Source organism: Microtus oregoni, unplaced genomic scaffold, assembly GCF_018167655.1.
Source record: "Microtus oregoni isolate MIOR12 unplaced genomic scaffold, Mior012 000003F_ref0000135, whole genome shotgun sequence".
NCBI classification, from domain to species: Eukaryota; Metazoa; Chordata; class Mammalia; order Rodentia; family Cricetidae; genus Microtus; species Microtus oregoni.
In genome coordinates, this window is record NW_024543062.1 from 8,532,964 (window position 1) to 8,558,195 (window position 25,232).

Consider the following 25,232-nt stretch of genomic DNA (forward strand, 5'->3'; position numbering starts at 1 on the left):
TTGCCTAACAAGAATAAGACCCTAGGCTCCCTGCCCAGAGCACCAAAGCAAAAGCAAAAAAATAAAATAAAATAAAATGTTCTTTGGTGGTTGGATCTGTGGGTCAGGAATTTGAAGATATAGAATCAAGTGTAATCCATCAACGCCAGCCAGGAGATAAGTCATTCCTGCCCTGTGTGGTGCCCCCCTTGGGTCAGCCTTAGGATAGCAGGCTCTTCACCACGGGTGCCCCTCACAGAGCCAGCGGGCCATGCTGCAGCTGAAGGGCCGCGTGAGCGAGCTGGAGGCAGAGCTGGCGGAGCAGCAGCACCTGGGGCGGCAGGCTACAGATGACTGCGAGTTCCTGCGCACTGAGCTGGACGAGCTGAAGAGGCAGCGTGAGGACACGGAGAAAGCCCAGCGCAGTCTGACTGAGATAGAAAGTGAGGGGCTGGGGCTGAGGGTGTGCACCGGGAGCAAGAGGGGGTGAGGCTGTTCCCCGGAAGTAAAGCCTGAGGTGCCGGCTCTGTCCTCAAATGCAGAGACAGGTTTGGCACAGTCGAGTCCTTAGCAACCAAGGGCACACAGAGGATGGGAGTTCCAGTTCCTATCCTGTCTCTGCCTCCCAAGTGCTGGAATTAAAGGCGTGAGCTACCAACACCCTGCAAGGAAAGCATTTTTTAATTGGGATGCCTTGCTTTACAGTTCAGAGATTCAGTCCGTTATCATCATGGTGGGACGTGGCATCATGCAGGCAGACATGGTGCTGGAGCTGAGAATTAATACATCTTGCTTGCAAATGGAAGTTGTTTCTCTCACTCAGTAACTTGAGCACAGAAGACCTCAGCCCACCCCCTCAGTGACACACCTCCTCCAACAAGGCCACACCTCCTAATAGTACCATTCTCTTTGGGCGCCATTTTCTTTTAAATTACCACTCTGTGTTTTTGTAAACTTCGGTCTGCAGAAGAATTTGAATCAGGGGAGTGTATATTTAAAGAAGACATCCTTTATTTATGTCCAGTGTAGTACAGGTATGTTTACCTGTGATTCCTGAACTTTGGAGGCTAAGGCAGGAGGATGACTATAATGCTAGCTTGGGCTGTGTAGCAAGACCTTCTCCCCCCCCCCCCCCCCCCAAAAAAAAAAAGAAAAAAGAAAGAAAAGAAATGAAATTAATTAATTAGGTAACTTCCAGCTGAGTGTGGTGGTGGACACCTGTAGTCCCAGCATTCAGGAGGCTCAGGGGTTCAAAGTCATGTTGGCTATGTAGCCAGTTTGAGGCCAGTCTGGGCTATGTGAGACCATGTCTTTAAAAAAAAAAAAAAAAGAAAAGAAAAGAAAACAGCACTCAGGAGGTAGAGGCAGGTGGATCTCTGTAAGTACAAGGCCAGCCTGGTCTTCAGAGTGAGTGCCAGGGCAGTCTGAGCGGTCTCACAGAGAAACCCTGTCTCAAAAAGTAAATAAATAAATGAGGATAAAAACATCTTTAAGGGCCCCGGCTTACTGGAGGGAGGATGGGGGATCCCAGCCAGGGCAGTGGCCTCACCTTGGTCTTTCCCAATGCAGGAAAAGCCCAGGCCAATGAACAGCGGTATAGCAAGCTAAAGGAGAAGTATAGCGAGCTGGTTCAGAATCACGCTGACCTGCTACGGAAGGTAGGAACTCTGACTCCTCTGTTCCTCCTACATTACTCCTCTGTACCCCACATTACTGGAGAAAAGGTGCAAACCTTGGGTTTCTCCACGATGCCCTTCTGTTTGTTCATTCTTCCTCTGCGTGTGTATGCACATGTGTATGTAGTTGCTCGAGGAGGCCAGAAGAGGGCATTAGATCCTCTGAAGCTGAAATAACAGGAATTGTGAGCTAGCCAGCATGGGTGCTGGGAACCAAACCTGGGTCCTTTGGAAGAGCCGTGTGTGCTCTTAACCGCTTAGCGCTCTCATTTCTTAACCCCAGCTTGGTAAGTTTTCCTAAGTTCTGTCTTGTGTGCCAGGCACAGTTAGAATTACCCCTCATTTGAGATGGGTGTAGTAGAACATACCTGTAATTCTATCAGAAAGCAGAGGCAAGATCCTCCAAAAAAAAAAAAAAAAAAATAGCCGTGTGTGGTGACACATGACTTTAAACCCAGCACTCCAGGGCAGCCAGGACTAAATAGCAGTCGCAAAAAATAACTAAGTAGGTGTAATGTCTCTTGCAATCCCCAAACTTAAGAAGCAGAGGCAAGAGGATTGCTCTGAATCTGAGGCTGGCCTGGGCTGCATAGTGAGTTCCAGGGACTAGCCTGGGCTGCATAGTGAATTCCAGGCCAACCCGGAAAAACACTACACCAGACAACCCCACCTTACCCCATCTGTATATTTTTACAAATACCTAAAAGCCTAGCATCTGCAGGTCATGACTCCATTCTGGCTTTCCTCTGGGTAGAAAAGAACTTCTGTGTCTGCCTCCTTGATCCTCACAGTGTGATAGAAATCACTAGTACTAGAAGGAAGGTTGGAGTTGGGCCCGAGAGATGTCTGCTCAAGACACTCTTCTCCCCTTTCAGAATGCAGAGGTTACCAAACAGGTGTCTGTGGCAAGGCAAACCCAGGTGGATTTGGAAAGAGAGAAGAAAGAACTAGAAGATTCCTTTGCCCGTGTAAGTGAGCAGGCCCAGCGGAAGGTGAGCAGGAGAGGCACTTGGGATGTAGGAGGGAGGTGTCTACTGGAAGTGGGTTTTTAATAGTGTTCTGGTTGCATATGTGTGTGTATGTGTAGTGTGTGTGTGTGTACACGTGTGCTTGTACACATAACAGCGTGCACGTTGACGTCTTAGGGCAACTTGTGAGTTTAAGTTCTCTCCTTGTGCCGTGTGGGTCCGGGGGTCTCAACTAAGATCATCTGAATCAGCAGCAACTGAGCCACTCGGTCATCCCCTCGACCCCTGCAAGCCACTCGGTCATCCCCTCGACCCCTGCAAACGGCCCTTGAGGCAGACATTGGTCAGAGGAAGTCATCATGTTCCAGGAGTGGCTTCCAGAGGACCTTTGGACCACTCTGAGGAGCAGATGCTGGGGACTGGGTGTGTCACTCAGTTGGTAGAGCTTGCTCACCTAGGAGGCCCTTGGTCCATCTCCAGCACCACCAGGCATGGTGGTGCATGCCTAGAATCCCAACACTTGGAAGGTGGAGGCAATAGGGCAGGGTCATCCTCGGATATGTAACAAGTTCAAGGCCCACCTTGAAATCCTGTCTTAAGAAAGGAAAAGGGAGTGTGTGTGTCAGTGTGTATGTGTAATCTTAGTCATGAGTTCTTACTATTGGGTCTGGGTGGTCACCTTCTAGGCTGCGTGACACACACGTTTCTGACTTAGACCCAGCGGAGTGCATGGTCTCAGTCAATAGCTTGGGAAGTGTATACCTATGTGTATTCCTTCTCATGACTCCCAGCTACTGTGTTCCTGTTTTACCTCCGTTTCAGACTCAGGAGCAACAGGATGTTCTGGAAAACCTGAAGCATGAACTAGCCACCAGCAGACAAGAGCTCCAGGTCCTCCACAGCAGCCTGGAAACCTCTGCCCAGGTGAGCCACTCCCCGTCCCCTTCCCTCTGGTGCCTCAGTCCCTCCCGTGTGCCCTCTGGCCGCCGTTGTAATCCACACTTACTCTTGAAGGCAGTGATGGGCACGTGGACAAGCTATTGCCGCCTGCCGTGTGGAGCCAGGTGGTGGGGTCTGGAGTCCCAGTGAAGGGGACCATTTAATGTCCTCAGTTTCTCCCTGTTTCCACATGGTGATCTCCACAGTCAGAAGCAAAGTGGCTGACGCAGATCGCCGAACTAGAGAAGGAACAGGGCAGCTTGACAACGGCCGCAGCTCAGAGAGAGGAAGAGTTCTCAGCCCTCCGAGACCAGCTGGAAAGCACCCAGATCAAACTGGCCAGTGCCCAGGCAAGTGACAGACATCCACTGGGACCCTGTGGACGCCAGAGACAGATGGGCGGTGATGGATTCAAGGCCGTCGGGCCTGGTGGCCAAGGCTTTCTGTGGACACAGTTCCTAAAGCCAAATGCCTCTTTTTGTATAAGAAGAAAACTGTGTGGGCCAGGGATATACCTGAGTGGGCAGAGCGCTTGTCTCCCATGCACTGGGTCCTGAGTTTGGTCTGCAGACCACGTCAACAGAGTATGCAGGCTCAGACCTGTAATCCCAGCACTCAGGAGGTAAAGACAGGAGGATCGGAAGTTCCAGCTATCCGCAGCTCCCTAATTCTGAGTTTGAGGCCAGCTTGAGATCCATGAGTCTCGGCTGGAGAGATGTCTCAGAGGCTCGATGCTTGTGCTCTTCCAGAGAACCCATGTTGGGTTTTAGTTATCTTGAGAAATCCTCTAGGACACAGCCAGAGGTGTGCTTTATTAATCCGGGTTTATCTTAATCGAGATGACGACGACGTTAGCAGTCCTCAGCCACCCTGGGAGTGGGTCACCAGGTGGGTCACTGGCCCTTGCGCACACCTGTGGACCAAGGTCAGATATTGTTTTCCCGCGTGGAGCTGACCAGCTTGGATCTCACTAGCGCCACCATGAGAGGCCAGGCATCCCAGTGTGGTCCCAGGTGGATGCTGCTGGGGTTCGTTGTGCTGTGCCCGGCCAACTCCCACCTTTCTGGCCTTTTTCTAGGAATCCGTGGGCCAGCAGATGAAGGACCAGAGGAAAAAACTCTTGGCAGGGACCAGGAAGGCTGCAGAGCGTGAGATACAGGAGGCGCTGAGCCAGCTTGAGGAGCCCACCCTCATCAGCTGTGCAGGGTCCACAGGTAGTTTTCTGATGCCCACCTCCAGCTGCCTGGGGTTTGATCTCACAGGAAGCCCACCCAGCTCAGGGTCCTCAGCCTAGCTGCGCGCAGAGCCCCCGGGGTGTGCCCACCCTCTTCACCCTAGGTCAGTTAAATCGGAACCTCTGTGGCATACTGCCTGAGCACTTATGACTTCGTCAGCCTGGCAGCTGAGGCACCCACTGCCCGGTTGTGCTGTGTCACGCTGACCCTAGCATGACAGAAGTGACTTAAGGGAGAAAAGATTCGTTTGGGCCACAATTTCAGAAGGTTCTGGTCCACAGTGAAGAGGCAGGCGTGGAAGAGCTGCTGTCTTCATGGCTGTGAGAGCATGTGATGTGCTCGCGGTCAGGGTGCACTGAGCCGAGAACAAGCCAGGACATAGGCAGGAAGAACCGGCTCCCGAGATCTGCCCCCTGTGACCTACTCTGCCCCAATAGGCTCCACCTCCTACCTTTCCATAGCCTCCCAAAGTAGCGCCAAAATGGGAAACCAAGCATTGGAACATGAACTTATACTTAGGAGGCAGAGGTAGAGGCAGGAGGATCTTTGTGAGTTCCAGGGCAGACAGCAGACAGAGCTATGTAGTGAGACCCTGTCTCAAAATAAAATAATAATAATAATATCAATATTATGAGCTTTTAAGAGACCCTTGAGCTTCACACCTTATAGCGTGCAGTGCCCCTGTAGTGAGCAGTACCATAATAGTAAAGTGAGAGGCAGTTCTGGAGGCTGGGGTGTGGCTCAGTTGGTAGAGTGCTTGCCTAGCATACACAAAGCCCTAGGTTCTAGTTCTAGTACCAGTAGATACTGGGTCTGATGGTTCGTGCCTGATTTCCTGACACTTTGGGGAAGGGGGCAGGAAGATCAGAACTTGGCTGCTTAGTGAGTTCAAGGCCAGCCTGGGTTACAGGAGACCCTGCCTCAAAAGAAAGAAGGAAGCAAAAAGAATGTGTCCAGCACATTAGAATGAGCGCAGCCAGCAGCCCTCCCTCCCTCCTCCCATCTAAGGGAAAGCCCACAGGGCAGGGACTCCCAGCAGGTCATCCCGCCCACCTAGCTGCTTCTGTAGAGCTAATGTGAGAACTCCTTTCTGCTGCTGCCTGTCTCCCCTCAGATCACCTTCTCTCCAAAGTCAAGGCTGTGTCTAGCTGCCTCGAGCAACTGGAGAAGAACCATAGCCAGTATCTGGCCTGCCCAGAAGGTATGCGGAACACAGGACATGGGCTCTGTCGCAAGGGGCAACCAGAGGGGAGCTGGAGAGATGGCCAGGGGTTAAGAGTGCTCGTCCTCAGAGGACCCAGTTTCGATTCTCCCCACCCACCTCACTTCAGGCTGCTCACAGCTGCCTGAAACCCCAGTTCCTGGGCATTTGACGCCCTCTGCTGGCCTCTGGGGGTATCTGCATTCAGGAATACATGTATTAAGTAAAAATAAATCTAAGCGGAATAGAAAGACAGCAGCGCCACCACTGGGCCTGAGGCTTTACTTCCTTCTCCCTGCAGACATCAGTGAGCTTCTGCACTCGATGACCCTGCTTGCCCACTTGACTAGCGACACCATCATTCAGGGAAGCGCCACCAGCCTCCGGGCCCCGTCTGAGCCAGCCGACTGTGAGTATCAGGGTGGAGGGGAGGCCCCTGAGAACAAGGAAAACAAGAGGTGTTTGAACACCTGTCTCTCCTATCTCCAGCTCTGACAGAGGCCTGTAGGCAATATGGCAGGGAAACCCTGGCCTTTCTGTCCTCCCTGGAGGAAGATGAAGCCATGAGTAAGGCCGACAGCACAGCCATGAGGAATTTCCTCAGCAAGATCAAGGCCATTGGCGAGGTACCATTAATAATGTGATTTGTTTTTTGTTGTTGTTTGGTTGTCTGAGACAAGGTCTCCTGTAGCCCAGGCTGGCCTTGAACTCTCTATGTAGCCAAGGATGACCCTGAATGCCTCTCTTCTTGCCTCCACCTCGAGGGATTACAGGCCTGGACCACTTTACCTCGTTTATGTGTTTTAATTCACTGGCCTGCTGGCGGCACCATGATGCGTCACTGCCAGAGAAGAGGATAAATTGTTACCCATCTCTAAGTATTGTTGTTGGCTTGGCAAGTGACACCTAACGTGGACACAGACCCAAAAGTATCATGAGAATTCACACCCCGAGGAGATGTAAACAATGCCTACTCCCTCCCGCTGAGGTCCTAGTGACAAACCAAAATCCGATTCCTCTGAAGTTCATCCTGGGTACCAATGAGTTTGGCCTTCCTTACAGAACAGGGTGAGGGATGACTGACAGGGATGTGGGGAACCCCAAAGCAGCCTCTCAGCAAAGTCTTCACCCAACATGGGTGATGGCTTCTCTATGGTCACACAGGTGAATCCCCACGTCTCCTGCCCTTCCCTGAAACCCTGAGGACCCTGTGCCATTAGAGCAGAATTGCATACAAGTGACTGGGAGCAATGGCTGGACCCTTAGGTATAGGCCTCTGCACCCCCTCCTATGAGCTAATATCGGAAGTCAACAAGCCCAGCTGTGACGGGCTCTCAAAGGTCTGCACAGCCCATCTTGGGAAGGTGGTGGCAGTGTCGCTCAGAGGGTGGCATCTTGCCACAGGGCACGCATTCATTCCATGAAGCTAGAGTGTATGTGTTGGGTATCCACAAAATGACTTTCAGAGAGGCTGGAGAGGTGGCTCACTGGGCAAAGTACTCGCCTAAAATGCATGAGATCATGAGTTCAGTCTGCAGAACTTGTATTAAAAAGAGAAAAGAAAAACGGCTGAGCATGGTGGTACAGACTTGAATCCACAGGGCTGGGCAGACTCCTCGGGGCTCTCCAGCCAGGGAGCACGGCCTCCCTGGTGAATCACCAGCCAGGGAAGAGACTGTGCCTTGGAGAAAAGGTGGATGGTTCCTCAGGAATGACACCTCAAGTTGTCCTCTGGACTCCATACATACATGGATGTTCACATCTGTACATACGTGTGGCCCTCTACATGCGTGACCATGCACACACAAAAAGTTTGCATTAGGTATTTATGAAAGTACAGAAATGCATGAGCAGCTGTTTCTGTTCGGTGCCCTAGAGCTGAGGCAGAATAGTAAGATGACTGGCTTTGGTGGCACCTGCCTGTAATCTCAGCTCTTCGGAGGCTGAGGCAGGAGGATTCGAGGACAGTCGGGGCTATGTGGAGAGTTTAAGGCTAACCTGGGCTTCATGAGACCTTGTTTAAAAAATTAATACCAGACGCGGTAACCCACACCTTTGATCCCAGCACTTGGGAGGCAGAAGCAGGGGGATCTCTGAGTTCAAGGTCAGGCTGGTCTACAAAGTGAGTTCCAGGACAGCCTGGGGTACACAGAGAAACCCTTTCTTAGGGAAAATAAAGGGGTGGGGGTCAGAACAGGTGTGGCAGCTCGCACCCTTAATCCCTACACTCGACATCCATCAGAGGCAGGGGTCGACTTCCTGTCCTTTTAACCTCTGTGGTACTGCTCACAGGAATTGCTGCCCAGGGGCCTGGACATCAAACAGGAAGAGCTGGGTGACCTCGTAGACAAGGAGATGGCCGCCACTTCAGCTGCCATTGAGGCTGCCACCACCCGGATAGAGGTGAGAGAGAGGACTCTGTAGGAGCAACGCTCCCATCAGTTCTCTCGGGCAGCACTGTGCCTCAGGAGTGTCTTAGACTCCTGCCAGAGAAGCCAATGTGGTGATGTAGACCTGTGACCTCAGTCCTGGGGGTAGAGCAGGTGAATTCAAGGTCGTCCTCTGCTGTATAGTAAGTTTGGAGCCAGCCTGGGCTATGTGAGATATTGTCTCATAATTAAGAAGAAAAGAAAGAGAAAACAAAAATCAAAGGCCAAGGTCACTGCACCAATGAGGGGATGAAAACGAGGCCCTTACAAAGAAAGAGGAGCGGTTTCCTCCCAGGTAGGATATTTTGCTGTCAGCCACCTGGAGTTTGATTTCCAGGCTGGCTGATAATCACATGACTTACGTGAGTTCCCCCACCTGGCTGGGCTTTAAATCCTGTTTCTTTAGGGCAGCCATTAATGTAGCCTCATTTCTGTTGCTGTGATAAAACATCTAACAAATAACAACTTAGGGGCTGGAGAGATGGCTCAGAGGTTAAGAGCACTGGCTGCTCTACTAGAGGTCCTGAGTTCAATTCGCACATGGCGGCTCACAACCATCTTTAATGAGATCTGGTGCCTTCTTCTGACCTGAAGGCAAAACACTGTATACACAATAAATAATTTTAAAAAAAAAGTAACTTAGGGGAGAAGAGTCTATTTTTGCTTACAGTTTAAGGGCACTGCAGGGAAGTCACCAAGACAGGAGTTGGAAGTGCACATCACATCACATCCACAGTCAAGAGCAGAGCATTTGTGCATACGTGTTCACTTGCTTGCTTGCGTTAACTTGATTTCTCCCCTCTTACGCAGTTCAGTACTCCCTGTCTAGGGAATGGTGCTGCCCATGGTGGGCTGGGTCGTCCCACATCAGTTAACTTAAGACATCCCTCCTGCAGATGTACCCACAAGCCAACCCCAAGTCTCTCATTGAAACTCTCTTGCTAAGTGAGTCTCGGCTGTCAGGTTGACAGCTAGAGCCAGCCTTCACTGTCACAATAATAAAATGCCCGAGGAAGCCTGATGGGTGGGTGTTCAAGAACTCCTCAGGAGCAGCTGAATGGGCCCCCATTAGAAAGGTCTCGCGTGGCTCCTTTTGTGGAAGACTCACTCCCTGCTGTGGTGTGAGCACCCACCTAGTGGATCTGGTAGCAGCTGCCCCTGGGGACAGGTACTGCAGCTCTTAGTGTGTTTCATGGACATCAGCCCAAGGGCCAAGGTCAAAACTTGCCAGGGCTAGAGCCATCAGCTCCAGCTGTCTGCCACCCTATAGACAAGAGGGGGGTCTGGGGTTTTTCTGACTCACAAAGACAGAGATGAAGATGCGGAGATTCAGCCTTCTAGGCTACCACACCTTGTTGGATCCAGAGGGTATCAAGGCAGTGGTGTTGGGTCGGGTTGGGTTCATGATACATTTAGGAACCATGCTTCTTGGGGTGGAGATGTAGCTGGCCTAGAATCCCCCAACAGTGAGGACCTGAGGCCGTTGTTTATCAGAGAGTATGAAGGAAGCCCGGGCTCAGTTCCCAGTAATACACACACAGAGAGAAAAGAAACCAGACATGCTTCTTTTTAACAGGAAATACTCAGTAAATCTCGAGCAGGAGACACGGGAGTCAAGTTGGAGGTGAACGAAAGGTCAGTGAGAGCACTGTGGTGGCAGTAGGTAAGCAAGGTCCTTGAAAGCGAGGCCCACAGGGAACTGTCACTCACCAGCTTGCCTCCAAGGCGACGCTTCAGGGTCCTCCAGCAACCCCAACACCTTTCCTGCCCCTCATTGCTACTCAAGGTTTTCCTGGCTTAGGGATGAGAAATCAAGTTGTTCTTTTTCTTCTTAGTGTCCCGTCACCAACCCTTTCTCTTGACTAGGATCCTTGGTTCCTGTACCAGTCTGATGCAAGCCATCAAGGTCCTCGTCGTGGCCTCCAAGGACCTCCAGAAGGAGATCGTGGAAAGTGGCAGGGTAGGCAGGCTGTGGTGTCAGCTCCCTCTCCCTCCGCGTGTGTTAGAATCTGGTTTCGCTGTGTGGGCTTCAACGGTACTCCACCGCGGGCAGATCTGCCATCCCTGGGGATATTTCCCCGACACTGTGGGCAGTTGAGGGTTCCCTGGTAGCTGCCTCTAGGGAGCAATCAGCCGGTAACTTCTAGCCCCAGCTCCCAGAGGCCATACAGCCCTACTGTGGAAACCCCACTGACGCTGCAAATCTAAGTCTTTGGGGGACAGCTGAGGACTCTGGGAAACTGGGCAGATCCCAGCCATAGACCTGGTACTGTCTGTCCATCCTCAGACATAGGAGACAGGTCTTCTAGATTTCCAGACCTGCACATACTTAACCCTTTTAACAGTCCAAATGCTCATAAGGCTGAGGCAGGAGGATCTCAAGTTTGACCTCAGTGTGGGCTGCATAGCTGGACCTTCTCTCATAACTCCCTTCGTGAGTTGAGGATGTAGCTCAATTGGTAGAGTCCTAGCCTGTCATCTATAAAAACCATGGATTCTGTCCCAGACTCTGCATAAAACCGTGCATGGTTTATTTCCAGTATTGGGAGGCAGAGGCAGGCAGATCTCTGTGAGTTCAAGGCCAGTCTGGTCTATACATAGAGACCAAATTATGGGCTGGAAAGATGGCTGAGTACTTCCTGGTCATCTGAGCCATTTGGGTTCAGCTCCCAGCATCCATATCAGTGGCTCACAACTGCCTGCAGCTCCAGCTCCAGAGCATCAGATGCCTCTGGCATCACTGGGCACCTACATTTTCTTACACACACAATTAAAAGTTAAAAATAAATCCTTTTTAAAAGCTGGAGATTTACTTTAATTCATTACCTCCAAGACTTAATGTTATTTTGCCTCACTGCATCTTAGTTTTCTTATACCTAACGTGAGAATAAAGGCACTTAGCACTTCAGAGGCATTCTGTAAAATTAGCTGTTAATAGCTGGGTAGTGGGCCTGCAAGATGGCTCAGCAAGTAAAGGAGCTTGCTGCCACACCTAACAATATGAGTTCAAGCTCCAGGTCATGCGTTATAGAAAGATAGAGCCAGTTCCTACAAGCTGTCCTCTGATCTCCACACCTGCACCATGGCATGAACATGTCCACCCACCTGTACACACAAAATATACAAATAAATGTAATTTAAAAGAAAAACCCCTGGGTATGGCGGTACATGCCTATAATGTTAGCACTTGGCTGAGGCAGGAAGAACAAGAATTGGGAGATAGCTTAGGCCATGTAGTAAAGCCTGTCTAAAAACAACCCAGGCTGGAGAGACGGCCCAACAGTTAAGAGCACTTGCTGCTCTTGCAGAGGACCAAGGCTTGAGTCCCAGCACCTAGTGTGGCCTCCCACTACCCTCTAACTCCAAATCCAAGGCATTTGAACCCTTTTCTGACCTGCACACTCACGTGGTGCATGTCCATGCAAGCTAGGCATTTATATGTGAAATCTGTTTAAGGATGAAATGAAATAAAAACAACTAACCAAACTATTCTATTTTTGCTTCTATAGGGTACTGCATCCCCTAAAGAATTTTATGCCAAGAACTCTCGGTGGACAGAAGGACTTATATCTGCCTCCAAAGCTGTTGGTTGGGGAGCTACCATCATGGTGTAAGTGTCTTCCTCCAAGGTTCCTATATTCCCTTCCCCATCCCACTGATCCACCCCGGACAGTTGCTAAGAGAGAAAAAAGTATCCATTTCATAGCATAGAGTCTCTCTAGGTAACCCTGACTAGCCTCGAACTCACTATGTAGACCAGGTTGGCCTTGAACTCATAGAGATCCACCTGCCTTTGCCTCCCAAGTGGTGGGATCAAAGACGTGCAACATCATACCTGGCCCCAAAAGTTGTTAAAATCTGGGGCTGGAGAGATGGCTCAGTGGTCAAGAGCACTGACTGCTCTTCTAGAGGACCCTGGTTCAATTCCCAGCACCCACATGGCTGCTCACAACTGTCTATAACTCCTGTTCCAGGGGATCCAATACCTTCACACATACATACATGAAGGCAAAACACCATACAAATAAATTTAAAAACAAAAAAGAGAACATATCTAAAGAATAAGCTGGAGACAGACATGGGGCGTATATGCCTTCAATCCTAGCACTTGGGAGACAAAGCAGATGGAACTCTGTATTTGAGGCAACTAGGGCTGTATAGTGAGACTCCAGCCCTAAAAACTACACCCGAGGAAAGATATCTGAGGTGGTCCTTTGGCTTCCACATGCGCGCTCTCTCTCTCTCTCCCTCTCCTCTCTCTCTCTCTCTCTCTCTCTCTCTCTCTCACACACACACACACACACACACACACACACCTTTGCGTACATACACAAATAAATACAAAAGTACAAAATGAAGTGGCTAGCACTGGAAGTTTGAGAGAGAGGACAACCTGGGGTAGGGCAAGCAGGCTGCCTTTCCTGTCGAGGGGGGATCATGATGGCTTCTGCTCTCTGCAACCTCATCCCCCGTGGCTCTTCTGGGTTCTCAGGGATGCTGCTGATCTCGTGGTCCAAGGCAAAGGGAAGTTCGAGGAACTGATGGTGTGTTCACACGAGATTGCTGCTAGCACAGCTCAGCTTGTGGCTGCATCCAAGGTAGGCACAATCGTGCAGGCTGCTCCAGCACACGGTGAGGCTGGCTGAGTTAGAGAGGACTTGAGCCATGAAACCGACCTCTAGGACAGGTGATAATCCATAGCCCTGCTTGGTTGGGTCCTGAGTAAAAGTTCAGCCTTTTTTCTTTAGACAGGTTTCCCTGTGTAGCCCCGGTTGTCCTGGAACTTGCTCTTTAGACCAGGCTGGCCTCGAACTCACAGAGATCTGCCTGCCTCTGCCTCCGGAATGCTGGAATTAAAGGCGTGTGCCATCACTGTATGATGCCATAGCAACCTCTTTTAAAGCCTAATATATGACAATAGTAAGAAGCCCCTCCACCCGTCTCATCACTTGCGTGCCTTGCTGTTCTCGTCTTTATCATTAGGCAGCTTTTGAGGGTCCCAGGCATGCCAGCCTCCAAGTAGCAATGCCGTCATTCAAGGAGCATTTGGGTGGACCAGGTGACATAGGCCTGTCATCCTGCCTACTTGGGAAGATGAGGCAGGAAAATTAAAAATGAAAGACTAGCCTGGGCTCAAAGTGAATTTGGTGACAACCTGAGCAAGACTTTGGCTCAAAATAAAAAATTTAAACAGGAGCTAGGGAGATGGCATTTGCTGCCAAACCTGATAATGTGACTTTGATCTCTGGTACCTACATAGGAGGATGAGAAAAATGAATGCCACAGTTAGTCTTTCATACATGTTGTTCTCCGACTTCCACATGCACACCTACACATAAATACTGCATAAATAAAACAATCGAAGGTCATTTCAAATGGGCTGAGGGTAGCGTTTACTGGCAAAGCACTTGCCCTGGTAAGAGGCAGGGGCCATTGCTCAATAGTAGAGCCCCTGCCTAGAATCCCCCAGTGAGGGGCTGGGGGTGTGACTCAGTGGTAGAGCCCTGACTAGAATCCCCCAGTGAGGGGCTGGGGTGTGGCTCAGTGGGAGAGCCCCTGCCTAGAATCCCCCAGTGAGGGGCTGGGGTGTGACTCAGTGGTAGAGCCCCTGCCTAGAATCCCCCAGTGAGGGGCTGGGGGTGTGGCTCAGTGGGAGAGCCCCTGCCTAGAATCCCCCAGTGAGGGGCTGGGGTGTGGCTCAGTGGTAGAGCCCCTGCCTAGAATCCCCCAGTGAGGGGCTGGGGTGTGGCTCAGTGGTAGAGCCCCTGCCTAGAATCCCCCAGTGAGGGGCTGGGGTGTGGCTCAGTGATAGAGCCCTGCCTAGAATCCCCAGTGAGGGGCTGGGGTGTGGCTCAGTGATAGAGCCCTGCCTAGAATCCCCAGTGAGGGGCTGGGGTGTGGCTCAGTGATAGAGCACCTGTGTAGTAAGCACATGGCCCTGGGTTCCATTTCTAGTATTTAAAATCAAAACAGTATCTGTTCACCAAGCATGATATCCGTTAGCCCGGCGTGCTGGCACACACATTTGGTCCCTGTACTCAGGAAACAAAGGCAGGTTAGTCTAGTCTTCTGTATTCGAGGCCAGCCTGGTCTACATGATGAGCTCCAGGCCAGCCAAGGGTGATGAAACTTGATATAGACTACAGGTCACCTGACTGATCCCTTACAGCCCATGTAACCCATGTCTGTCCCTCCGTTGTCTCTGAATCACTGCCCCGTTTCATCCTCACACAGAGCTACTGACCAAGGTCTCCTCACCAGTGAAGCAGAACTTCACCCCACGAATGTTCTTTGTTCTTCCTGCATCTCTTAGGATCACAGGTTTTCCCACACACAGAAGAGTTCCTGCAGACAGTTGTGCAAGCTAGAGTGTAGGGTAACCCAACCCATATGCCAGGGTCTCTTTCCGCTCTGACGGGGGTTGGTCCCACAGGAAACAGTGACCTTGAGAGGTTGACTGGTGACCTGGTGATGACAGTTGGTGGTGGCTGAGTGCCACCAGGCGAGCTGCTTGGTACCGTCCTCGCTGCTTCTGATGGAGCTGAACATTAATGTCCTTTGTCCCTGCAGGTGAAAGCTAACAAGGGCAGCGTCAATCTGACCCAGCTTCAGCAGGCCTCGCGGGGAGTGAACCAGGCCACGGCCGCTGTAGTGGCCTCAACCATTTCCGGCAAATCTCAAATTGAGGAGACAGGTAACTTTTCAGCCACTCTGAATCTCTTTCACCATGATCTCAATTTAATTCTGTTTTTTTTTTTAATTCTTTTTCCTTCTTTCTTTTTTGTGTGTGATGTGCTTGTAGGTATGCATACGAATATGTATGGGGCCAGAGGTTGGGTCTCTTCCATTGTTGATTCTCCCCATAACACACACACACTCTCTCTTTCTCTCTCTCTCTCTCTCTGACATGGGACCTCACTAAGTAGTCCTGGCCTCAAACTCACAGAGATCCACCTGCCTCTGCCTTCTGAGTGCAGGGATTAAAGGTGTGCGCCACCTCACCCAGCTCTTCCTAGACACACTCTTACGAAGGATGTATTTGGCTAGGGATGTAGCTCAGTCAGCACCGTGCTTCCCTGGCACGTATGAAGTCAGGTTGTTCTTTTGGTCTTTTTATAGACATGCTGACCTCCTGAGGCAGGACCTCACATAAACATGATTTTTTTTCTAGGTTTTTGAGACAGGGCTCAATATGTCACCCTGGCTGTCCTCTAACTTGCTCTGTAGACCAGGCTGGCTTTGAACTCGACAGAGATCTGGCAGCTTCTGCCTCCCTAGTGCTAGGATTAAATGTGTGAACCACCACCATCTTGCTATAATGGCAGGCTATTAAGTAGGTTTTTATGGCTGGGTTGTAGCACTCAGGAGGCAGAGGCAGGCAGATCTCCATGGGTTCGAGGCCAGTCTGGTCTATAGAGCGAGTTCCAGGACAGGCTCTAAAATGTAGAGAAACCCAAAAAGAAAAAGAGAGAGAGAGAGAGAGGGGGGGGGGGGGGAGGGAGAGAGAGAGAGAAGAACGAAAGAAAGAAAAAAAGGGGGAAAAAGTGTATATTGTTTTCTGTCTGCTACTTTCCTGAGGTCAGAGAAAAGTCACTAGAGGGGAAGTTGTTCCCAGAGAATCAGACCCTTGTTAACCATGAATTAGTTAATTTTCTCATTGCTGTGAGCAGACCAAAGGCCTTGGTAAAAGGAGGATTTGGGCTCAGAGGTGACTGCTGCCAAGTCTGGTGACCTGAGTTCAAGGCCCAGGCCCCACGTGAGAGGAGAATTGGCTGTCTTTGGCCTCCACTCTCACGGCATGGCACGTGAGGGGTGCACACACACACATCTCACGTAAATGTGTAAAAAAACAAAATTAAGAAGGTAGGGTTTATTTCAGCTCACAGTGTGAGGGTACAGTCCGCGGTGGTGGGAAGGCGTGAGTGTGGGTGGCAGGAACGTGGGGCAGCTGGTAGCATTGCATCCATGCTATGTCAGGAAGCAGAGGCGGGCAAATGCTGGTGCTCACCCCATCTCCACCCCCACCTTTGCTTAATTGCTCTCTTTTTGTCTGTCTGTCTGTCTGTTGCTGTTTTGAATCTGGGTCTCACTGGGTACCCCTGGCTGACCTGGAACTCACTATGTGATCAAGCTGTCCTCAAACTCCCGGAGATCCTCCTGCCTCTGCCCCCATAGTGCTGGGGTTACAGGAGACCTCACCTCGTTTCCACTTTCTCCCTTTAATTCAGACCAGGACCCAACACATGGATTATCACTGCCCACATCTACAGTGGCTTTTCCCACTTAACCTACAAACATGCTCCCGGGCACGTTTCCATAGTGATTCTCTATCTGTCCAGGGACTGGTGAGATGCCTCTCTAGGAAAGAGTTTGTCACTGAGGCTGGACCCACGCGGTCAATGCACACTCACACACATGAACATCCATGCCATGCCCCTATACACACTAATAAACACACAAAGAAATGCATGCTTCCGGGGACCTGCTTCTGTGAGCCAGGCCCAGCCTTTAAACATTCCACAGCCTCCCAAAAATAGCACCGACAGCTAGGGAATAAGTATTCCAAACTGAGCCTGTGGGACAGTTCAGCTTGTAACCATTGTGGTGGCAAAGTGCAGGCCAAGCACTGCAGTGGGGGACTCGACGTGGTCCTCGCAATTGTCAGCTCGGGACATCCTTTGATGGGATCTTCCTGTGTCCATCCTTGCAGACAGTATGGATTTCTCAAGCATGACACTCACCCAGATCAAGCGCCAGGAGATGGATTCTCAGGTAAGAAAACCGAGGCCATGTCTACGGTCGGGCTGGCTCCTTTCCCTGCACTTCATCCCCCGAGTATCATTTCCCCAGGGAGAAGCCAGAGAGAAAGAGAGTAACTTCGGGGAAAATGAAGCCAGGGGTGAGCATGCATGTAAAAATCCCAGCACTTGGAGGACTGAGGCAGGAGGACTGCCATGCGTTTGAGGCCCATATGTGCTATAGAGCAAGAATCTATTAAAAACAAAAACAAAAAACAAGGGGCTGGAGAGATGGCTCAGAGGTTCAGAGCGCTGACTATTCTTCCAGAGGTCCCGAGTTCAATTCCCAGCAAGCACATGGTGGCTCACACAAACATCTGTAATGAGATCTGGTGCCCTCTTCTGATCTGCAGCATCTATGCAGGCATAACACTGTATACATAATTAATAAATAAATCTTTAACAACAACAACAAAAACCAGCAGAGCTGGCTTAGCAGTTAAGAGCATTTGCTCACAACGACCTGTAACTCCAGTTCTCGGGGATCCAACACCTTCTGGCCTCTGTAGGCACCTATATACTCACTTGAATATGCACCCCCACACACACATGTGCACATAATTAAAAATGGGAACAAAGAGGAGAGAAGGCTAAATATTATGTTGTATACCTGTAATCCTGGCTCTAGGGAGGTGAAGAAACAGTGTGGTTTAAGGCCAGTCTATGCTACCTGTGATCCTGTCTCAAAAAAGAATTATACTGGGGGCTGCGCTATAACCTTAGCAGTCTCCTCTCGGGCTAGGAAGATAGCTCCATCCATTAAATGGATTTGAGTGAGCTGTGGAGATGGGATGGATATGATGGAAGAAGGGATCTGAGCCACAGAGAGACCAGATTAAGTCTAGGGAAGACAAGTCCCAAGGAGTGACCAAAGGAGCTTTACAGGGGCTAGGTGTCACTAGGTCTTAGAGCCCCTGCCTAGAATCCCCCAGTGAGGGGCTGGGGTGTGGCTCAGAGGTAGAGCCCCTGCCTAGAATCCCCCAGTGAGGGGCTGGGGTGTGGCTCAGTGGTACAGTACTTCCTATCATACATGAGTCCCTGGACCCAATCTCTCCTACTTCAAAAGAGACAGAGACTGAGAGATACAAAGGAAAGATACAGTGGTGGGAACATAGCTCATCCATAGGACATTCAGAAGGGTAAGGTTTTTAAACTGAATTAAACCAATGGGAGACCCTCTCATACCCTTTTCCCACAGGTTAGGGTTCTGGAGCTGGAAAATGACCTACAGAAGGAGCGTCAAAAGCTAGGAGAGCTTCGGAAGAAACACTACGAGCTGGCTGGTGTTGCTGAGGGCTGGGAAGAAGGTGGGCACACTTTGGGTACTTCCTGTCGGTGCTGCAGAAGAGACAGGCCTTCCCCTAGTAGAATGGGACCCTCTGGCCTGTCACTTCCTGGTCTTCCTGTCCCCTTTCCATTCCTAAGTAATCCTTAAACCTATGGGCAAGTCATAGAGAATTAAGAAGCTTCAAAGCTTCAGCTTTAACCTGGGTGGCACACATCTGTAAACCTAACACTTAGGAGACAGAGGCAGAAAGATTGGGAATTTGAAGCCACCCTAGGCTACAAAGCCAAAAACAAACAAACTGAATATTATAAAAGCTTCCACATTGACTGGTGAACTTGTGTCTTCATCGCTGCAGCCAGGGCCTCCTGGGTTACTCACCTTGATCTGTTCTTGTTGCGCACAGTTGTGAGCTGTCAGGTGGGTCCTGGGGCTCGAAGTTGGCACCCCTGGGACGGACACAGACGCACCCACACCCGCACAAACACACACGCACACACAACCTTGCTAGCAAGCCTACAGTAGATGAAGAATGGTCAGTGGAGAGCTGGCAGACAAGGCACAGGGATTCTGAGGTTCTGGCTCTAGAGCCTGAAAGGACCGCAGTGTGGAGCCAGGAAGATGGCTCAGTAGCTAAAATCGCAAAGCATCATGACCTGAGCCCACTTCTTGGAACCTACAGGAGGATAAAACCAATTCCCGGAAAACTTGTCCTCTGATTTCCACACTCCGACCCTGGCATGTGTGTACCAACACATCACACGCATGCACACACACACACACACATACTTTTTAAAGGGTTCTGTTTTAAAAAGCAAGTATGGCCGTCATGAGCTTGAAGGTCTCTCACATGGGGTCCGCCTGGCATGAAGAGTTGGTGTATGCACGCGGTTCCGTTGTGAAATGTTTTTGCTGTTTTTGTTTTTAGGGACAGAAGCATCGCCGGCTACTGTTCAGGAAGCAATACCTGAAGAAGAGTAGAGCCACGCCAGCGCCCCACACGTCAGAATGTAAATCCCTGTTCCCCTTCAGTTTGTGACAGTCCCCACCCTGGCACACCAGGTCCTCGCAGACCTCTACTGACAAAAGCTGAAGCCCATCGTGTCCCCTCATGACTCCTCTCTGGGTGCACGAGTCCTTCCCTATGGCCCTGACGTATAGGCAGGCCAGTGTTGGCCATGAGCGAGCTCAGGTTCACAGAAAAACAGCGACACGGCCAACCTCTCCCGCCTGCTCTCTACTTCCTCACCGGTCATGTCCTGCGTAGAGAGGGTTCTTGTCGCTGGGAGCGTGGAGAGGGGACATCTGACACCTCTTCTTTTTCTCCCCCTTCCTCAGTCTTTGCATTTTGTCATTCGCACAAACTTGTGAGCATCAGAACTCCGCTGGATTGCAAACCGGACTGCCACCCGAATCCACAGGCAGAGGGACAGGATCGAGTGTCCTGGCGGAGAGCGCCAGAGCCGCGGCCCCCCCTCCACACTACACTTTTAGCAGTTGGCGGATCCCCTCCTGCTTCCTATTTGGTGGTCGTTTGGTTATTTTGGTTTTATATTTTGAAAGTTTCACACGGCCAACTCTCCCAAAAAGGGTTCCAGCCCCCACTCCCACCCTGACCTCTGAGCCTTCTGAGAGGAAGCCCTCCCACACACCATGGTGCGGCTCAGGCTACGCCTTGGTGCACCCATCTCAGCTCTCTGTCAGTCAAGACCACTCTCCAGAGGGACAGTTCTCCTCTGAAGTCTGAAGCAGAGCTAGTGCCTTCATTGTCTGACCCCGGGTGCCATCTCGGGGCCTCTGTCCACCTTCACAAGCCAGGGAACACCAGAGGTTTAAAAAAAAAGAAAAAAAAAAAAGGTGCCAGGGGCCCAGCAGTGCAGGGGACATTTTCTTAGGAGCTCATGTGACCAGGTTTACCACTCCATCACATGCCAGTATAGAGCTGGTGTGAGCAGCAACACTACATCCCCCAGAGCCAACTTCCTGTGCCATGGACCACCTCCCATCAAACCTAGACAAGGCCCTAAGAGGGACAAAAGGGAACCAGAAGTGGTTCCTTTTCCAGCCGCCTGCTTCTGCATCCTACTGAACCAGATAAAGATGGTTCCGTGTGCTACTTCTTCCACAGACCCACTTGCTCCCGTCAGGAAGGGAACTCGACTCAGGGTAGGACTCTTCATATTTATTACTAACGATCTTCGTGCAACACCTGCCCAGAGATGCTTGGGGCAATCAGGCCCGAGGGTGGCTGACTAGGCTTGCCCTCTTCACAGACCACAGAGCAAAGAGCCATCTCTGGTCATTTCTGGTCTCGGATTCTAAAGCAGGCAGGTTCCTTGAAGAATAGAGAAGCAGGGAAGAGGAGCAAGGGAACCACCGGCTATGACACCCGTCTCTGCCACTCCCCACTCTTGCTCCCCTGAAGACAGGGTGGAGACAGAAGGCAACCCGCCTAGATGCAAGCAGCAACCGCTGAATGAAGTGACCTTCTGATCTGTAGGGTGGAGCAGGGAGGTGGCGATCTTCCTTCTTGATCTGTGCTGCTTAGGTGGCAGCCAGCGAGCACGTCCTTAAACCTGTCCCCTGTGGGACATGGCTCGGCTTTGCTGGGCACTGGTTTGTGAGACTGATGTTTGATCACTGTGAATCAACCCCCTTCTTCTTGTTCCACCCGCCCCCACTCTGTCCCAGAGTATTTTCTAAGCTGGCACTACGGGAACTCCCAGCAATGCAGGCGGCTGCTGAGACACATGACCTGCAGTAGGAACGGCCCAGTCTGGTGCCAGAAGAATGTTTCTCTGATTAGCATTTCCTGCATCCGAGGACCAGAACAAGCAATGTGTGGCATTGTTGGCCCGTTTCTGCCCATGAAGCCAATCCATGTGCTCACCGCAGGTCAGCTTTTCCAAAGGTGACCGCTAGCATTGAACCATGCACACACGTGTCCCAGCAAGAGGAAATCAAACAGCAATAGAGCAGGGCTCATCTCTAAAACCCTAATAATTAATCTCTTCCTGAGTAGCGAAACAGTCAAGCGCCCCAGCACGAGGTGAATCAACAGAACAAGGGTCCTACCTGCTCAGCGTCGCAGCAGAACTGTTTAGTGTAATTCAAGTCGGGAATTGCCTTTCTTTAGCCAGGCTTGGTAGTACAGACCTGTAATCTTGGCATTCAGGAGACTGAGGCAGGATGATCCTGAATTTAAGGACAGCCTGGGCTACATTCTGAGACCTTGTCTCGAAAAAAGAATTTAATAAAAATTGGATTATTTATCTGTGTGTATAAACTATATATACCTTTTTTTTTTTTTAAGACAGGGTCTTACTAAATAGCCCTGGCTGGCCTTAAAGTATCTACATACATCTCATTGTCCTTAAACTCAGAGAGATGCCCTTTCCTCTGCCTCCCAAGTATTGGGGTGAAAGGTGTGAGCCATCTCACTCAGCCTAGACCATAATTTGTTGGCTCTGCTGCTACCTAAACATGAGTCTTTAACCCAATGGCCGGACATACCAAACTCTGAAAATTCTTGCAGCCCAGAAGGAACTTCTCAGCTTTTTAAAGCCCTCCTGAGGCTCAGTGGACTAAAGACTGCTGGGCAGATCCTCGGCGCAGGGACCTGGAAGGCTGAAGGGATAGCTCAGCAGTTCACTTCCTTCCCTTCCAGGGGACCCCAGTTCTGGCCCGGGCCCCCACAGCATGTGCTCCAGAACCACCTCTAGCTCCAGCTCCGAGGGATGTGATGCCCTCTACTGGTGGCGTGCACATACGTTTGAGTAAAGCATTTTTTCAAGGTAGAAGTTGGACAAAATAATGGCTCAGATGGGTTGATAAACTGCAATCCAGCTGTGTCTCGTGGTTATCTTCGTGTTGTAGTTTTCTGCTGCCTCAAGATTAAGGATATGTCTGTGCAAGGAAGATCTGCCTTTGTGGGGTTAGTTCATATCTGAGCAGGAAATTTAACTGACCATACCAGGCTTGTCAGTACATGCCTGCAATCCCAGCACTTGGGAATCTGAGGCAGGAGGATCATCAGTTCAGGTCTAGCCTGGGCTATATGCTGAGACCTTATCTCAAAAAAGACCGAAGAATAAATTAGACTATAACCTAAATGGCTTGTTTACTGTCCTGCCCACAATGCTGTTCCTAGAATCCAGCCTATGTAGGTGCCCTTAAGCCAGTATCTGGGAGAACCAAACACCTCCAGGGTGTCCTGTCTCAGAATGGGTGTGGCTGATGAATCAGGCTTTATACCAGGTAACTTGAGGTCACAAGCACTTGTCACCTTAGGCTGCTGTGACCTCTCTCTCTTACCTTAGGAGTTGCTTCTCATCTTGTGTCTAGGGAAGCTTTCATTTCTTTGTCAGCAACTTGGTTGTAGGAGGGTCTCCTGCACTATTTAACTCTCATTTGAGGGGTGGGGGTCAAGACAGGGTTTCTCTGGCTGTCCTGGAACTCATTGTGTAGACTAGACTAGCCTCGAACTTACAGAGATCCTTGCCACCACCGCCCAGCATAACCCTAATTTTTGAAAGCTGGCAAAAGTCAAGCTACACTATTGCCTTTCCAGATCTCTGAGAACCTTGCTATAAAAGAAAGCCTTTGGGCCCAACACTGGCCGGCCAATAAGAGTGGCCTTGCCATCTCTGCATGATCTTGGATCATCCTGCCACCAGAGCAGCTTTGCCCTCTCTCTGCCATCTTGGATCCTCGATATTGGCCTTCCACACAGAGTGGCTTTGCCCTGCCTCCACCTCTCGGGTTCCCAGAGACCGCACTGTCTGATGGAAGCCATCAACAGCGATCCAGAACAGCTCTTGGCCACCCTTGTCCAGCAGGTCTAGCCCAGCACGGGACTGGCCACCACAGTGGTGGAGAGCCTCCTCTCCCAGTAGCCAAAGTCAGAAACGGCTGGTTAGATGGGGCTGGATCCAGTTCCGAGCATATAGAACCTTCCAGACATATTTTTCAGGTGACCCTCAACTACCTCAGGTTTGAAGACCCTAAGTTAAACTGATTAGCATTCTAGGGACAAACCGAGGAATCCCACTAAATCTTGGTGATAACCTAAATGTCTCAAGCTTATAACAACTCTCAAACTTGCAGGGATGGGGTTGTTTTTTGTTCGTTTATGCCCCCCTTCTGTTTTTAACCTTTTCCACAGTTTTCCATTAGAACAGTTCCTATCAGTGAATTTCACTTTTCACTGCGTGCCTACCTTCCCAGGGCAGGTGGCCACCAGCTCCTGTTTCCTCCCAACAGAGCTTTTGTTATGGAATGAAAACCTTTCTTTGTATAATACATTGCATCTGTGTTTTCAATTTTTCCAATAAAGATGTCAGCCTGGCCACGGAGAACAGAGATGAGCAAGGGGCGACAGTGGCCCTGAGAATTGGGCTCTGTTGTCTTGTTTGTCTTCACACGACAGCTCACCACCACCTTAACTCCAGTTCCCGGGTATCGAAACACCAACCATTGACCTCGGGCTCCTACACTTATGTAGTACGCATGCATAAACTCGAGCACACACACATACCCATAAGCTACACCATTTTTTTGTTTTGTTTTTCAGGACCGGGTTTTTCTGTGTAGCCTTGGCTGTCCTGGAACTAGTTATGTAGACCAGGCTGGCCTTGAATTTGGAGATTGTCCTCCTGCCGTCTGAATGTCAGGATTAAGGGCATGAACCACCACACCCGACTTGCTTCCTTTAAAAAAAAAATTTAAATACACAAAGTGGCTGGAGAGATGGCATAGTGCTTAAGAATACTTGCTGCTCTTCCAGAGGACCTGGTTAGGCTCCCAGCACCTACACCAGGTAGCTCACAACTCCCTGTAGGTCCAGCTCCAGGAGATCCTACACTCTTAGTTTCTGTGGCTACCTGTATGCACTGAAAAGCATATGCACACAAATGTTAAAATTACGATTAAAGAAACATTGGTGAAGAGACACCATAACCACAGCAACTCTTATAAAGAAAGACATTTTATTGGGGCTGGCTTACAGTTCAGAAGTTTAGTCCATGATTGTGGCAGGAGGTATAGCGGTATGCATGCAGAGGGGCACTGGAGGGGTGGCTGAGAGTTCCACATCTGGATCTGTGGGCAGCAGAAAACTTGAACTTCTGAGACCTCAAAGGCCACCCCTAGTGGCACACTTCCTCCAACAAGGTCACACCTCCTAATATTGACACTCCCTATGGGCCAAGCAGGGGCCATTTATAGTCAAACCACCACAGTTTGTAAGGAGGTGTAGTTCAAAGACTGAGTGCTTGCCTACCAAGCACAGGGTTGTGGGTTCTCTCTGCAGCATTGCAGAAGATGGGGGTGGTGAGGAAGCAGGTTTAGATTGTGTGCACCTGTCATTCTGACTTTGGGAAACAGGCAGGAGGATGACACATTTGAGACCAGTTTGGACTCTGTAGACCTCCGCTTCAATACCCTAGAAAAAGGCTGCAGCATGGTTGAAGAGTGCTTGCCCAGCATGCTCAAAGCCATGGGCATTTCATAAAACTAGCTGGGTGGCATATGGCTGCAACCTCAGCCCTGCCCTTAGGAGTTCAAGGCCAGCCAGGGCTAAGTGAAGCTACTTCAAAAAACACTTTTTTTTAAAAAAGAACAGAAACATTGCTTTGTACTTATTAAAAACCATAAGAGGGTTGGAGAGATGGTTCTGTGGTTAAGAGCACTGGTTGCTCTTCCAGAGGTCCTGAGTTCAATTC

At 50.3% G+C, this 25,232-nt stretch overlaps 1 protein-coding gene across 2 annotated transcripts in view; it reads left to right on the forward strand.

Annotated features, from left to right (window-relative positions):
• Hip1 (huntingtin interacting protein 1) overlaps positions 1-23,806 on the forward strand; it is a 125,395-nt gene extending 101,589 nt beyond the window's left edge. For both annotated transcript variants that reach the window (XM_041648290.1, XM_041648291.1), the window contains exons 14-32: positions 239-422; positions 1,549-1,637; positions 2,531-2,647; positions 3,446-3,547; positions 3,769-3,912; positions 4,641-4,776; positions 5,912-5,998; positions 6,300-6,407; positions 6,488-6,624; positions 8,291-8,401; positions 10,004-10,062; positions 10,294-10,387; positions 11,937-12,037; positions 12,920-13,025; positions 14,998-15,121; positions 17,138-17,199; positions 18,424-18,532; positions 19,439-19,520; positions 19,849-23,806. In XM_041648290.1, the coding sequence (XP_041504224.1) occupies positions 239-422; positions 1,549-1,637; positions 2,531-2,647; positions 3,446-3,547; positions 3,769-3,912; positions 4,641-4,776; positions 5,912-5,998; positions 6,300-6,407; positions 6,488-6,624; positions 8,291-8,401; positions 10,004-10,062; positions 10,294-10,387; positions 11,937-12,037; positions 12,920-13,025; positions 14,998-15,121; positions 17,138-17,199; positions 18,424-18,532; positions 19,439-19,491 (1,923 nt within the window). In that variant the 3' untranslated portion in view covers positions 19,492-19,520; positions 19,849-23,806. The remainder of the gene's footprint in view (positions 1-238; positions 423-1,548; positions 1,638-2,530; positions 2,648-3,445; positions 3,548-3,768; positions 3,913-4,640; positions 4,777-5,911; positions 5,999-6,299; positions 6,408-6,487; positions 6,625-8,290; positions 8,402-10,003; positions 10,063-10,293; positions 10,388-11,936; positions 12,038-12,919; positions 13,026-14,997; positions 15,122-17,137; positions 17,200-18,423; positions 18,533-19,438; positions 19,521-19,848) is intronic.
• The last annotated feature ends 1,426 nt before the right edge of the window (positions 23,807-25,232 follow it).